This window comes from Cupressus sempervirens, chromosome 4, assembly GCF_028749045.1.
Source record: "Cupressus sempervirens isolate cs-2001-9-10 chromosome 4, ASM2874904v1, whole genome shotgun sequence".
NCBI classification, from domain to species: domain Eukaryota; kingdom Viridiplantae; phylum Streptophyta; class Pinopsida; order Cupressales; family Cupressaceae; genus Cupressus; species Cupressus sempervirens.
This window is the reverse complement of record NC_143121.1, coordinates 853369332-853386952: the sequence shown is the minus strand read 5'-3', so window position 1 is coordinate 853386952 and position 17621 is coordinate 853369332. Positions and strand designations below refer to the sequence as shown.

The 17621-nt window shown below is 33.9% G+C and overlaps 1 protein-coding gene across 3 annotated transcripts in view; it reads right to left on the bottom strand.

The window, feature by feature from the left end:
- The window catches only part of LOC149564064 (NAD(P)-binding Rossmann-fold superfamily protein), a 179976-nt gene that overhangs the window by 55341 nt on the left and 107014 nt on the right, over positions 1-17621 (bottom strand). For all 3 annotated transcript variants that reach the window (XM_089827159.1, XM_089827158.1, XM_089827160.1), the window contains 2 exons: positions 4795-4843; positions 4590-4607 (listed from right to left, as the gene is read on the bottom strand). In XM_089827159.1, coding sequence (XP_089683285.1) covers positions 4590-4607; positions 4795-4843 — 67 coding nt within the window. The remainder of the gene's footprint in view (positions 1-4589; positions 4608-4794; positions 4844-17621) is intronic.

Here is a 17621-nt window from a genome sequence, read left to right as displayed (position 1 = left end):
AGTCGTGAATGAAGTCCAGCAATTTTCTTTATATATTCGTCTGCCTTGCCGTATTAAGACATTCAAACTTTGCATCCGTATTACCTTCAACCTTCCTTTACCACTATGATTTGTGCTCTATTGACATCTCTAGCATTCGAATCCACAACAGTCCACAAGCCAAGTTTTCCATTTTATACTTCTAGGCTGAGCATCCAATACAATAGTAAATCTGTTGTAAGAACCTAGACTTGGAGTAACTGCATTGGGACATCTGCAACAAAAGGAGAACAGATTCCAAATTTGGGTTGCAAGGATTCAAGCATATCCAGCGTTACATCAGGTCATGATATGACTTTTTTTCAGAATTATTTTTATTTCTTCCAAAGCAGCCAGTTAGGCATCTAGGATTTTATCATTTTAGACCTATTTTCAATATGAGTTGCTACTTACTCAATGTCCTTATTATTAGTCCTCTTTCCTTTAATTTCCTTAAGTCAATTGGATACAACCCAGGTGTAAGAATATTAAAATCTAAACTGGAAATACTGTCCAAAGAGTAATGTTGATCTCAAAGAAAATATGTTTTATATTGTCGCAATTTGTGATAGAGGATATAAAGAGTAGAATGCTCATGAATTTTCTAACACCTGGGATTCACCGGCAATGTAGCCATGAAATGGTGAAGAGGTGTAAATAAAAAGGGCAGAAAGCTCATAATCTTTCAAGCACCTGGGAATCACCGGCTATAAAACCACATATGGTGAAGAGATGGAATGAACCTGCAAGGAAATAGAAAAGAAATCAGACATGAATAACTTAAATAATGAATTAATTAATAGCTTATGCTTATCCCTGAAATGGAACCTGTTGTCAAGTCGAGCGGTGGTGATCGAGTCGATGAACCCACCGGAAATCCTTGGCCAAGGTAGTTTATAGGCATATGTGTCATCTAATGATCACTTGATGTCCGTAGCGTCAATTATGTAAGCATAACTAAGTGGACACTCAAAACACCAGGATGCTCGGATGGTTGGACTGAAGAGCATCCCAAGCCCGATCCCGAGGTAGGGAGGGTCATTCTAATATAATAGAATGTGGAGGGATAAGTATGGTCCGAGGTTGGGAGGTTAAGCCTATGACAATGCTTCTCCTCTCACCAATGTTGAGGCTTGCACAACCAAATAAAAGATCCCCTGATGATGCTTGTATGTTCATTTCTTTTTTGTTAAGCATTTACTTTGCTTGTTAATCATTGATCACGAATACAAGATATGATAGTCGTTAATCTATTTATTTCAGCTGAACATGACTACAGTTAGGAATACTTAATTGTTATTTCAATTGAATATGATTATGTTTATTTTCAGTTGATCATGATTATAGTTATGATAGATAGTCATCAATCTATTTATTTCAGATAACAATGAAGTTACAGTTATGAATAGTTAATAGTCGATCTTGAATATGATTACAGTTATTTTTTGTTAATTGTTAAAAGTAGTCATTGTCATGTGAAAAGGATCCAGTTATTTATATAAATGTTGGGAGGTTTTAGTATAAAATGTCTTTGTTTTAGATATGAAAATTCGTTTGTCACACTCCTGCTCATTAATTTGTCACCATTTCTTTTATCAGTACTTATTATGTCTGCTGATTGGTTGATCTGCCTTGCCGATTAGGTTGATCTGTTCTTATATCTTATTTTCATATATATCTTCTCTTAAATCCCTGCCCACCTTGAATGCTTGGAATGAAATCTCGTTTGTACTTTATTGAAAGGAAATCTCACACCCTTTCATAAGAATCGAGTCACCACTTTTTCTTGTTGACTTTGAGAATAGTATATTATTTACCAAATTAATATCCCTTGGATGTCTTCCTCATATGAACCCTCCCCTCCTTTATATCTTCTCCAATCTGAAGGAGAGTCACACCTCTTCCTCGTGTCTACCCCTTTGCAATGGTCGCAACCTTTCGTAATTGCCACTCTTCAAAAGAGTCGCAACCCTATGTCATTTCTACCCTTTGATAGAATGACAACCCTTCATTATTTTGTCTCTTTGAAGAGTCACAACCCTTCATAATCACAACCATTTCGAAGAGAAACAAGCCTTCATAATTATTAACTTTCATCATTGCTGGCTTTTAAAAGAGTCATTTCTTTATTTTTTCTCATTCCTTTCTTCTTCTATTAAACCTTCTTTAATTCCTATGCTCTCCTCTTGCTTCCTCCCTATCTCCTTTCAAATGAACTCTCCTCCCTGTTATATCTTATGTTGAAGAAGTTACAACTCTTCATTGCATATCACTTGACCTCAAACCTTCTTTAATTCCTATGCTCTCCTCTTGTTTCCTCCCTATCTCCTTTCAAATGAACTCTCCTCCTTGCTATATCTTATGTTGAAGGAGTCACAACTCTTCATTGCATATCGCTTGACCTTTCATTAGTATTATTAACTTGTAATCATATTATATCATATTTTATTATTGTTTATTTAGTTATTTCTTATCATATTATATCATATTTTATTATTGTTTATTTTGCAATTAAAATTTATTATTATATATTATTGAATCTTATTTCAAAAACGGAAAAATACAAAGTCCTTACAAATTTGGACACAAAACTCCCACACTTAGGACTTTTTGGCAATTTTTGCAACTTCCAACATGTGGAAAATGCTAAGGGATGTAGAGGGAGAATACTTATGCAAATGTTGACCAACAGACTCAACGAGAGATACATCAGATCAGTTATTAGCATTGGATGAATAAGGTCAAAAGCACATGGGAGCAAAATAAAGAAAAATGAGACACATGAAAAGAAGTACCAACAACAACAGGTAGTAATATTGATCGACTCAACTTCATCAACATAAGTTGGCAACACAATTGAAATATTTTGTTTACCCAACTCTAAAATTTCAGGTTATGATTGCAAATGAAGATACAGCCAATTATTTGAGGAAATGCTACAATATTATGCTTACCACGAGACACTACATGCTTCATTGCCCTAAGTCGCTATCCCAATGGCTGGAGTAGACATAGTTTTTGAAGTCCACTCACTTGCTACCTTAGGAACATTTCAAATGAACTTCAAAGAGATCATGAGTTTTCATTCATACAATAAAACATTTGAACTAACATGCAAACTATCCACAAATGGTAAGCTCACACCAAATGCAAATGATGCTTAACAAGGGGGTAGAGGTAGCAATGTGGCTCAATTATTATCATTGGAACTGCAAAAGTCAAAGATTTCGATATTACCAAATGCACAAGTAATTTTGAGGTATAGGACAAAAGAAGATCTTGATTAGGACATTCAACCACCAGTAGTGTACCATCTATCATCCTTCACCTCTTCTAGGAAAGTACACTAAAAGATCAGAAAAATGGAAGAACACAGTCAGCACTAGCAAAAGGTACTAGTTACTACTCTCTAGACTCAAAGAGAACAAGGCAAAAGCACAGAGAAAAATGGAGAGGCAAGCAGATTAGCACAAAATTCTAACGTAGACAATGCTACTTGAGCTAGATGTATAAAGAGGACCCATCTTGAAGGCTGAGTTAATTTTCCAAACAAGCACAAAAAAGCTAAGGATTGCGACAATCTCTGAGTGCCTCATTAAATGGAAGTATTTGCCTATCATGATGCCACATGGAAAGATGAAAATTTTGTACAAAAGCATCCGCAATCAATCAGCATCAAGGACAAAATTTGTATTAAGAGGCAGCAAAAAGAGCATACTGTGCTCTTAATCCTATTCTCTGCATAGAGATATAAGTAGTCGTCCTGTGGCTTCCATAACTCTTAGATGAGCTATTTGATCATTAATATAGCATTATTCTAAACTTAGGTGGTTTCTGTGGCATAACTGTTCCATTATCTATTTATAGAATGTAGAGAATACTTATTATGATGTTATTGCAAATTATGTTTTTCCTGGAGACTTTTAAAGGTTTTCCCTCCCAAAGTAGCTTATTATCATCAAGCATAATCAAGTATTTGCAGCATATTTCCATTAAATTCTTCTTGTGCAAGTTATATGATTTGAACAACATTCACTTAAACATTGGAAATCAATATACTTATTTCTGGTTTATTATAAACCTTGAAGGCAACTTATTTTGTTTCATGTAAAAACAAGTTTCACTTGACTCCATACTATTAACACAATTCATTCTTTGATTGATTTTTTATCAATTAATTTGTAGTGATTAATCAATAAACTACCTGTCATACGGGATTTTTATTGATTTAGGATGTTTCAGTCTCATTCTGATGAGTTCATGTTAATTTTATTTTTTCATATGGATGGGTGCTTCATTTTATTAGTGTTGGATTTTCAAAAAAAAAAATTTGGCTTACCTCTATTAAAACACCAGTTTTGTAACCATCTTCAACATACTGTATCTTGACTCTTAACCTCTGCCGATGATGGATCGTATGTTTTGGCCCAGAATATTTGTGTGTGCAGGCATTTGGTTTCATTATAACACAGATCTCACCAAAGCTTTTAGAAATAACATCTGATACTAACAAGCATCTTTCAGAAATAATTTTCAAAAATCAACCAGAGAATGTTTCAGATCCAACTTACACTGAGCAGCAGGTTTCTCTGCAGAACATGCATGGCGATGACAAAATTATTCAGACAAAACACATAAGTAGTCAGATTCATGAAATCAAGCAAAACAAATCTTCATGTGCAAAGAGAAATTAGATGGGAAAAAGGAAAAAAAGAAATTACTAAACATGACCCAATTGTTCAAGAAGAAGCTCACATTAACTTCAAGAAAGTATACCTTGAAGGACATGTTTGCCTGCTTTTAACATCATTTTTGATATTTCTACCTGTTAGTGTGGCAAAATATCCATCAATTCTCAAATTATCAACAGCTTATCAATCTATATATATTATTTCAAAGAGAGAATAAGCATGTACCATGATAATTTGATTTTTGAAAACTAAAGCTGAAAACGAAATGTAAAACGGGTGTTTTCTTCAGCCAATTACAGAAACTTTAGACCCATGTAACAATACAGTTAAAAATGATCCAAAAATTCATAACCACCATGTTCACAGCATCTGTAAATATATAGCATGATTCAAGCTTAGACATTAACTAAACACATCAAATTTGAGATATATAATCACTGATTCAAGTATAGCAGCTATAAAAAATGCACTCATTTCATCGAAAATCTAAAATATATAATGTACTCAGCATACAGTACATTTTGTTATGTTTGATAATATTAGTAATTTGGCAATGTATTAAATTGTCTGTATTAAGTTTGTTGTCACTCTTGGGTAGTTATGTGTCGGTTGGTTGACAATTGTGTTCCTGTTGGCCAATGTTGGGTCCTTTATGTACATTGTATATCATCAACGAAGAGGAATTGGCAAAGTCAGATGAACTAGAATCCTTGGCCGACCATCTATGGGCATCTTCTCTGTAATGATTTTATAAGTAAGTAAAAACATATATTACTCCTATATCTCGTATGCACTGCCATCTATATTATTATTTCATATAAGTAATTTATCAGATTTAGCAGTAAACAATTGACACCCTTGTTTTTAAATAAATCGAGTCAGAATTGCATGATTTGTGCCCTTAGCTCCCAATTAAGGTGAGAAGAGGACACAAGGTGGTCAAGACCAAGTAATTAGGCAATTCTTAAGGATTATAGAATAAGGATAACGAAGAAGAAGATACTATTCATCATAATAGAACCTAGAATTGGAGTATTTGAACCAAAGACCCTCTGATGGAGGAAGTAAAAGAACGAGCCAAAGCCTAAAATCACCCAAAAGCGTTGAGGACATTGGAAGCAACGTGTAGAGGATACGTACATGGTTGAGAGTGCAAGGAAAGCACTAGAACATAGCAGTCAGAACAATCTACCTAGGTCTAGCACACGAGTAAGCAAGTTGGCAAGAAAGATGGCGACTCGTTAGACAACTATGAATGTGGATCAACAGAAACAGTCAAAGTTCATGGGGAATGAGTCACAAGATCCTATGAGGCACTACAAGATGTGCAAGGCTATTTGGATAGAAAACGGTTAGAAGGATAAGGACTATTGGCTAGGAGTATCTCCAACAATGCTACAACAAAATTTGATGCTTCATCCATAACCTCTTGGGACAAGCCGAAGAATGTGTTTGGGGCCTAGTTTAAACTTCTATAATATGGCAATGAGATCATCACTAAAATTTATAACACCAAACAAGAGAAGAATGAGAATGTAAAACTTACAACCATAGGATCTAGAAATTGTATTAGTCAAGTTAAAGAATCAACCAACTGGCAGGTTGAAGATGTGGTCCATTGAGGGGTTGATTCCCTTGTTGTTCAAAGAAGGAGAAAAGTGACGTCTCTGTCCTTGTAACCCAATGTCAACGATAGAGCGATGAACATCAAGAGTGAAAATAAGAAATCCTCCAAAGGAAAGAGGAAGATGAGCAATGAAGAGGGCACCAAAAATAATAGCAATGACGAATCAACAACAGTATAGGCCCTATGGCAAGATATGATGAGAATGCTGAAAAGAAATGAAGGATGAGAAAGGAATCAATAAGGAAACTATTGAGCTATAGAGTGGAAAATTGATGGGCACAAGAAAAGTAATTGTCCTAGATTGATGTTCAGTGAGATGTTCTAGGTAATAGATCAATCTTAAAGTTTCCATATAATTTGAAGAATATGCGTATGCAAGTACTCTTCACACAAGGAAAATCCGTTCCATCAGAAACACCCACTATATTGCTAGGTAGTTATAGAAATCAACAAGGAGGAAAAAATCAAATACAATAGGACTCGAGAGGATGCCATGTCATACGGTGCTAACAACATAGCGAATGGGGACACTTGGTTAGAGATTGCCAGATAAGAAAGACAACATACAATTATAGTGCAAATGATACAAGCCAAGAGACCAAAAAGACAACAACCACCCAAAGCAAAAGGGTATAAATATGCTCGAAGTGGGGGAGCAAGACAAGATAGTTTCAACAATCATGAGAGCACTGATGAAGAATGTGATGTACCTAACCCTTGTACAAAGAAGGAACAACTTCAAGAAGCCACAAAAAAAGTAGAACACTTGTTGGAAAAGGAATGGATGTTTTGCAACGGTATTACAAATTGGTCATTGCAATTTGATTTTGACAAGAACATAGTTCAGCAAGTACTACATAGCTCAGAAGGTGTTATTGACAACTGAGAGCGGCAATCCCCAACAATTTTAGTGGCAACACAATCGACCAGAACCGATGTAAGCCATAAGAGGAACCAACAATGACTAGTGAAGCCGCCCTTATTATTTAAGCATATCACATTTGCAATAATTATAATCTAATAACTATTAGATTATTAATGGGACTTATTGAAAAGGTGTGACTAATGAAGTCACCTGTCCATGCATTTTTCCTCTCGTGTGTGTGAAAATTTACTAGAAGCTTTCAAACGCACGAGGGTTCGCTTTGTTTTATTTATTTCATTTTAATTCATCTCTATTTTTCAGTATCTTCTATTATATTTCTGGCTTCTTGGGTTTTGCATGTAATTTGAAGAATAGAGTCAAGTTTTTGCTAGATTCTAAGTATTCTCCATTACAGTTCATAAGGGATTAAAATGCACTGCACTGACATCCTTGGCCAAGACAATTAGATTTGGACCGAGAACCCCCTATTCTTCATACTTCCAATTTCTATAATTAAAAACATTCTTTTTCTTTATCTATGATTAGATATCTTCAATAGTTTACCTAGCTAGAGATATATGAATGTGTGTTGTGAAACCAGTCCTCAAAGGAACAAAGTTTTCCTTTCTATAGGGTCGGATTTACTCCACTACAAATTCTTATCTTATTTACTTTGTAGCTTACTCATAATTATTAGTATCATAAGATCCTAATTTCTAACATGATATTAAAGCAATTTAGGTCATTACTAATCACATTTACAAGTTATACTAGAAAACATGTTGAACATAGTGGGAAAGCTCTCTATGCTCATACACATGTAAGGTTGTTTGGGCAGTGCATTTAGTGTACCTAATTTATTTCTTTTAAATTAGTTTAAAATTAATTGAAAATTATATATGTTGAAAGTAGTTACTTCCATCAAAATCTATGTGATTCTAAAGCAAGACATATAGATGTTTTATTGAAAAATCATCCTACAATGTTGTCCACATATCTACTACATCAAATCCTAGGTGATGTTTTCTCCTAGTGTTATCATTTCAGTCGCAAAAGTCAAATACAAACTGAGATCACCATATTAGATTTTTTTCACTAAAATTTGAATGATTTTACAACTCCCATTCTCACAAGGTAAAAGAAAAAGCAACTAGTCCATTTAATCATGAAAATAAACTATCTAGCCAAAGTGTTCTAAATTGTTTCTTCCAAACTATTTTTTATGAACACAATAATATCTCCCAATATTCTATTAGAACACAATTTTTTACACCAAAGAAAACAAAGAATTGTGACTAACATTAACCTATACAAGATATAATTTTTTTAAGGTGTAGTCTTTAATAACTTAATTAACAGAAATCTGCAAATATATGCAAGTAGGGGTTTATCACATAGTGTGATGGTTAAGTGGTTGTATTGTGGTTGTATTATGTGTGACCAAGGTTCAAATCCTGGCTAGGCTTACACAATGTTTATGTCAACACTAGGTTATTAATGTGCACGTGATGTTGGTGCAGGAAAGGAGAACAAGGGGGCAAAGAGAGGAGGAAGAAGAGGAAGAGAAAGAATGACATGAAGCAAACAAAGGAGAGAAGAAAGGAGCAAGAAGAGTGTTTATTCTCTTCAGAGCATGCATTTAAATGGTAATACTCAAAGTAAACAAGAATATGAACAAAATATAAATAACATAGCAATTCAGATAAAACACCCAACATAAGAGATTGATAGAGAGATATGACTTTTATTTGCATGTGATGTCCATATAAAACTAGTTTTGTTCTCAGTACCATCTCACAATATAGAGCACTCAACGATTGGTTAAGGGTGCCAACTGTCAGTTCCCTACAACTACCTGAGAACTTATTTGTCATTACATTACCTTTCACATAAAACATAATTTATTATAATTGATAAAACTACTGCCAATATCAATGCCCCCAAAAGTAATTCCCTTCTAGATGACAAAGCAAAAATAGGTTGATGCACTACAGTAATAACTATTGGGAGGGAGGGTGAGAGGACTCTCTTGGAATGGTTGAGGATGTTAGCCTAAGAAGCTAATGTCAAAGGAGTTGTTAGGTGCGCTCTACTATTAGTTGTTTCTCTCGAGTAGATCTCGCCACTGTGATAACTTTCATCAAATCTTTCTCCGTTTTCTCGAGCTCTCCCATAGTGGCTCCCAACCGACACTCTACCTCTACAAGTTGAGTCTCCTTCCCTAATTGCACCACTTGTCATGCACTAAGTATTCCTCCAGAATATTAGAAATTTTCCCCACTCCATAAGCTTCTCCTAGATAGAAACCTTGCATTGTACTACCAACATGTACTCCTCCGCCATCTGACACTCCTCTTCTTCCTTCCTCTCATATTGAGCGGTTCTTGGGAATTGAAGAAATGTGTCTCTAAATACATGCTCCATGTTATCGAGGGTGCCCATCATGCCACTTTGTCCCTCTGGAGTGTATGGTCTACAACATGTCTCAACCATCCTCGATGTCTCTGTTAGCATCCATCTTGTAGATGTAAAACAGTTTGCAAGTTTGCATTTACATCCCTGAAGAACACACAATTATACTAAGAGGGCGAGTGAATCAATATAATAACAACTTTTGCAATTTAAAACTTTAATCACCACAATAACTTCAAATGTTGAAATAAACTATTATGCACATGAGTGCAATAACAGAATTTTAGTGGAAACACAATGTGGGAGAAAACCATGGCAAATTAAATGCTTTTATACAACTTTGATCTTTTACAAAATTTTGTAGGCTCCAACCTATAAGAGGCTCCAACCTCGAATTTTACGAGCACCAACCTGCTGGAAGCTACATCTCCCACAATTTGTAGACTCTAACCCACTAGAAGTGCCTACTCCCACTTATGATATTAAATTTGAACTTCCACCTTTACGTAGTTGCTTTCTCAACCTAATGATGAATATGATATGTTCTCCAATCTGAAAATATAATTTTCCTTTTGGTGTCAGCCTCCGATTCTGCAAATATAAGCTCTTCTTTTTATATACCTCTTCCTCAATATTATGATAAATATAAATCAGATTAAAATATCTGAATATATATGTTTCTTATTTTATTCCTTTACTTCTCATCTATCTACTGACTTACAATTTTGAAATGATATAGCTTTATATTTATATTTCATTCAATAGAGGATGTGACTTTTCATTTTGAAAAGTCATATCCCTTAAAAATAATAGCACCTCCTTAATAATCAACATTTTCTTCTAATATAATCACAACCCTTAAATAATTTAATCATATTAGCCTTTTAATGAGATTATTGAGGTTCTTATATTGTTTCCATAAATCTTATTGGCATAATAGCTCTTGTATATTTATATCCAGAAATTGTTGCTCCCATATAAACTTCAGCGATGTATACAGATCTTATTGTGTTTTCTATTGCCTTTAATGTGTATATTCAAAACTTGTCTTAAACATATCGATATTTCTGATTATCCTGTGAATAACTTTTAGGTTTGACAGTATGTGATAAACATTATTCTTCCTCCCAAAAAATAATTCACTTACAACCTTGATGCTACCTCTACAAGACTCGTATATTGTTTCACATCTCATTTCTATTTTGACTTCTAATCTTTCTTGGTCCGTTCTTCATTTCGGTCAGTGATTATATCTTAAAATCTCTAATGGTTTATGTAGCTTCTACTTCGTCCTATATGTGTGTGAAAGTTTCATCACTCCATGGTATTTATTGAGTGATTTAATACAGCCTTTGACTCATGCTTTGTATTGTTTGTTTGGCAATGATTTTCATCTAAAGAGACTCACAATGATGGAATAAAAGTACATGTAGACTATCGCTTTGTGATTTTGCCATTGACTTCAAAATTGTTATTGTTATCTCTTAAAGTTGCACCATGAGTGAAACCTAAAACTCAGTCACTCTAAGAAACATGGAAACACTCTTGGGTAGTGGGTGTACCAGAAATAGAAATGAATCTCTAAGTTTTAGGCCAGTTCCTTATGGATTATCACCTATTTTCTCTTCAAACAAAAACTTAAAACTTAGGAGGAAAAGAGATAGAAGGAAAACGAAAAGAACTTATAAACTGGAAAGGTGATACACCAAGAATGACAAACATAATAGGTAACTAGTCTCAATCTTGCAAGGTTGTATCTTGTAGGTGAACACTTCTTTTCTATATAGGCGTGCATGACTATTTCACAACCCGGCTCTAAAAATAATAGTTAAGAAAAATAGACTTTTTACTTAACAATATTGTGGACACAAAAACAACATACACTTCTATAAAAAGGTACTAGCTGAGACAAAACAATGAGGAATGATAAATTCATAGATTATCTTTATCAATCATGTATTGAACACAAACATACAAAAAGAAAATAAGGTTAAAACTACAAAAAGGCTTACTCCAAAAGGTTTAGTCACTGTGTAGTTAATTTCCAAACTAAGTTAAAAAATTCTGCAAAAGTATACAAGGGACAAAGATATGTCACAAAAGTTTACTTGCATAATCAGAACCTCCCACAAGTGATCCCAAAGCTTAATACTTATGCATTTTACAGCCAACTACATCATAAATGCAAAACACCCACCCTTGGGCAAGCTCAATCAAAAAGACACTTTTTTAGCCCCCCTACAAAGACTTTGAAAGGGGAAAAAGTGGCCCAAAAGTCATGGCCAAATAATATCATCATAAATGCCCATTCAAATGCATCCTTATCTCCTAACAGACTCCCAAAAGTCTTTGAAATGCAATAACTCTCCATCTGAAATCCCATCTAATCAACATGCCCTTTGAATTTAGTCATAACTATGCAAAATATCCTTATCTGACTTTTTAGAGGTAAAATAGATATCTAATTATTTCATCACAATGGAAACTTATATCAAATTAACAATATTTATTATATAATTTGTGATTTATTATTTTTTTACTACTTACCAAGTATATTAATAATGTTTATCAAGTGATAGTTAGTCCACTTAATAGCATTATTAATCTACTTGATATATATTAAAGTAATAAATTATAAATAATATGATAAATATCTTAGATATTGATTTGTCCAAAAATGCAGAGGCTTCCACATCAGATGCGGATGGATGCGGGATGCTTCTAGAAGCCCTGCGGATGCTGGCCAGAAGCCACCCATAAGCTCCTAGAAACACATCCAGGAGCTTGCAGGTGGCTTCTGGCCAGCATCCGTAGGGCTTCCAGAAGCATCCGGGAGCATCCGCGGGCCCAGCTGCATGAAAAGCGTAAAGCTCATTCATGTTATTTATCTTTGTAGCATTCATGTTATTTACACACTACTTATCTTTGTTATATATATATATATATATATACATATTTGTTTTCTTTAAATGCAAAACTCTGATATTGCTAGTGCCTAGAATATTTGACTACAAAACAATATGTAGATACAGCTTTGTTTATGATGTATGATTCTTAATATTTGCTACTAATCAAAATCTTTGACCAAAAGTATTCACGCAGACTATATGTCTTTACTGGGTCTTCAATACTAAATACTCATCACAGTTGTTATATCTATATATTAGTATATTTGATATTTCTTGCATTTCTTTACATATATTATATATAATATCAAGAAATGCAAAGAAATGCAAGAAATATCAAATATACTAATATATGTCTATATAGTTGTATATTATATATAATTTTATATATATATATATTTCCTCCCGCATCCGCATCAAAAAAAAAAATCCCCACATCCCATATCCGCTTTCGGAATCCGCATCCAAATCAGTAACTTAGATAAATATTAATAAACGATAAAAAAAATTATAATATTTATATTTTATTATTATTAATTTTAATAAATATCAATTAGATTAATAATGTTATTAAGTGGATTCAAAAAACCATTTAATAATATTGATAAGTACTAAAATAATAATATTAAAATATAAATGTTATACTAAATACAAAATTGAGAAACCTTAATAATTATTTTACCATCTTACAAGTCTAGACAAGGATCTAAGGCATTACAATGTCTAAAACTTGGCATAAAAAGGTGATCCACGGGTAAGAAATAGAGAGGTTGTGGAAAATAAAACATTTTCCATAAAATGCCCAAAGCTTTCACGAAGCTTCTAGGGTTTTTTGCAACTTCGTAAATACACAAAATGTGCTTCATTTTAACATTTGCAAATGGAAAAAAAAAGCCTTGGCTCTACCGTAGCAACCAAACCCTAGCCGCCATGGAAGGTTTGGAAGGAACTTCTGCACTTTAAGGTCGCTTTGGCATTCTTCTATTGTGTTTCTTTGTTGAAGCTGACCCCTATGTGAATTGTTGAGGCATTGATGAAGCCCCTTTGTGCATTTCTAGAGCATGTTGTGCGCTTTGCTGGGCTCGAAATGCAAATTTCCGGGCACCTTTTCATCTTGCTTTATTGTTGTTTTGTTTGCTGGGCCGCCATTTGTATCTTTCTTTCTTGTTGGGCCACCATGGGAGGAAGAAAATGAGAGTTTTTACAAGAAAAAATGTAGTTCGATATGTATCATTTGCTTGCATCCTTGGCTTTGACTGGTATTTCTTCTACTACAGCAAATCTATTCTGTGTTCTTCTTTGTCATCTCATTCTCAAAGTGACAAAAAAGTTGTCATCATGAAAGAAAAGAGGGTTTTCTGGGCAAATTCAGACCTCGAACTAGTAAAAAAACTGGGCACTTTGTGGCTGAAATATGAAGATCATCGTTGCTCTTTCCTAGGTGTTTTTTGTGCACGTTTTTGCTGCTGCTATAGCAAGTCTATTCTTGCTCTTATTTTCTGAATATAATCATGGTATGGCACGTTTTTTCATGGCCTTTTCAGCTCTAAAACATCTGATAAATTTTATGGCTTATGTTGTTTAGTCTGTCATGTCCCCTCTTTAGTGACGTCATTTTTTCAATGGATTTGCCTATCATGGACTCTAATAGGCAGATGGTTTTGGTGAGAGAGTCATTCTGATGATTATTTGGGGATTGGATGGTCTTATTTGCTCTTGGAGAGATGGTATTTATTATATTTTTATTATTATGTGTTATACGAGGCCAAATGTTATAATTTTGAGTTGAGTTGCACATTTTATTTTATAAAGTTACTTTTTATATAAAAGTGCATTATAAAGGATTTCATAAAAATATTTTATGGATACTTCTAGAGGTTCTAGTGGCTTCTTAGAGAAGTGAATAAATAGAGTACATGGCCTCTCATTTGGACATCCCATAACTTGAGTTTACACTACCTTTCTCTTTGAGCATTTGTGGCGCCATCTTGGTCTACAGATTATCATTTCTTCCTTAGGAACGGAGTCTCTTAAGGATTTTGCATAACTGAGGAGGTGAAATATCCTTTGAAGGGTTGCACATTTGGAGGTGATACTACAGTCACTTCAGCTAGGGCAACATTGGGCCTAAGGCCATTTTCAGCATTTCAGGAGGCATTTTTAACAGGGCCAAAATTATAGGAGGCCATTTTCAGCAAGTCCGAAATTATAGGAAGCCATTTTTAGTAGATCCAAAATTTTAGGAGGCTTCTTTCAGCAGACCCGAAATTATAGAAGGAGGGCATTTTTTGAGGACTATTCATTTTCAATCACAGATTGATTGCAGGATATCTTTAGAAGGCTTAATTGTGGTGGAGGAAAGATTTATAGCTGCTAGTTCGTTTTTGCTACAAGTCTGATCTAATTTTCAGAATTTCAAGATAGGGCTTTGGAACCACATTTTTGTTCATATCTTCCTCATTACTCAGCATATCATTTTGGGTATTTTTGCATCGGATTTCTATCATCGAGGAGATAAAGATAGGTGCATTTTGGAGTTTCAAAATGCCATGATTTATTTTTAAGAAATTTTTCAAAACTCCTAGACATTTTCGAAAATTTGCAAGGAAGTACATTTTCAGATTTGGGATGACTTTGGCTTGGGTGTTGGCATCTTCAGCATTGGTAAAAATTATTATAGTCATCTACAATCAGGTTCTTCACTTCTCATTTGGCATTTGGCATGTTCTCTGAAAAATGTATGTTTTCAGCTAAGTACAAAATATAGCTTCAGCACTTTACTAGTTTACATTGTACTTGTCTTTGTTTGCCATTTGGCATTATTGGTATCAAAGGAAGGCTAGGATTTTGCAAGTGAAAGAGTATTGTAATTTTTAGACTATCTATATTGCCAACATAGGGTTTGATGATCATATTATTGGCTGAAATATGTATGGCATTGTTGCAAATTGTTGATATATGAATGGCATATGGTTTTGAGTAATTTCCTATGTTCAGCATTTACTTTCAGTAGTAGTCTTCAGTTGCATACCAAGGGTTTGACAAAATTTCTCAGTTCAGCATTAGAGGTTTTTGGTGGCCTATTGGTAGGGGTCATTACATAGTCCTTTTTGCAAAATCTGAGATTTATTTAAAAATGAAGAAAATATGGAGTTTTCCTCTGATAGTCTTTCCTATGCATAAAAATCTGATATATTTCAACAAGTCATAAAGGGAAAAGATCCGATTTTGTTTTGTACTTGCAAAAAACTGAAAGCTCCTTGCATCTCTATGCATTTTCTGGCCTTTTTTGGGCAATTTCAGTCAACAAATAGCAGATTTTTCTTTGCTCTCTTGTGGCTACAGCTCACATCACCATGGAATGATAGCTTTCAGCTTGAAGAGACACCATTTTGTAAGCATTTAGTTGAAACAGATTTGTATCATTTTTTTGCAACTGTGCCTCTTGGCTGAAAACTTTTCCATTAATGCTTCTATGTCAGCATTTAGATGTATATGCTTTGTCATTTTTTTCATATATCTGATCTGCATGCCTGTAGATAATAATTAGATTAAATAATGAAATTGTTATGTTGATGCTGCTTCATTATGCTTTGAAGTAACTTTTTGACTTTCAAAAGAAACAATCATGATTGTAGATCATTATCTTTGTGGTTTTTTGCTTCAAATATCTGTATAATTTCCTTGTTGATATGATGTTGACATACTTGATCTTTTAAAGAAAAGCATTTCTGATCCTTTTTCAACCAGCTGAGATATTTGTTCTGTTCTATGCGAATGTGAAAAATGGCATTGAAATAAGATAAGTATGTACATGAGGAGGTATCATCATTGCTTAGATCTTTTGATATAAACCTTTTTCTCTCTTTTGCAGAAAACAACTGAAGCTTTGGATGCAAGGCATGAAGCTGCTGACAAGGAGCAATCAAGAGGATACTTAACCAGTCATTCATCACAGGCAATGACTGGTTACCCATGACCCTTACATATCTATTCTTTCTTTCTTCCATTTTCATTACATTTGTGTAGAATATATAGGAACTTAACAGTAGAGTAGTAGAGGCTACTCTCACAGTCTTGTGTGGGAGTTACATATGCATCCAGCATTTTCATTTCATTTCAGTTTTTATAATCATCAATTATATCTATCACGATGAATAATATAAAGGACATTTTGACTATTCTTGTTCTGAAAATGAAAATTTGTTTTGGCAATAGATATAAGCTAAATGATATAGATGTGCTCTTTGCCTTTTCTTGCACATTATCTAGAAATGGATTTTGAAATGTGGGAAAAATAAGTAACAGGTTCTACTTGAATTTTAACTTGGGGTGAAAATTTAGGCAACAGTTACATAATCTTCTACTTTTTTATTCATTGCTTTATATGATATATCTGTGAATCGGGTTGCATATCTCCTGCTATTATGTATTCATATTCATACAAAGATGCGCATCTTTCATCGAGCTTGTGTCGTATGAACCAAATGTAGCTTATTTCCAGGTTTCTGATTGCTTATCATTGAGAATAAAAAATACTTTTAAGATTGTCTCCTTTTGACTCCTTATTTCTTTAATTTGGGTAATATAACGGTCTTAAGGAAAATTCCACAGCCATACTCATTGTTTTTATTACTGACTTGAAGACTTTTGATGCTTCTATGTATCATTGCTGCAATAGATTATTCTTTTAAACTTCATCACTTGTTGTCATCCATCCAAACATGACTATTGCCTCTGGATATGGATATTCTTCACAGTCAAAATAGTATACTCTTTCTTGTTGCTTCAATTTTTGCACATACAGAATGCTGTGTACATACAGAATTCAGCACTAAGTCTCCAGGCTTGAGATACTCCTTAAGTGTCTTATTACTGATGCCTTTGTTTACTCTGCTTATGGTCTTTGTTGCATCTATAGAATTAGATAGTAACAAGTCTGAATTAGAAATAACCCTGCTGCATATGGCTTCATTATTTGATCAATTTATAATGATTCACGTCTTCAACTCTCAGTGGCTCATCCTGCATGGTTTTAATTCAATCTGGAGTTTTATAGACAGCACAATATTATTCACATCTGCTATTCCTTATTTTGATAT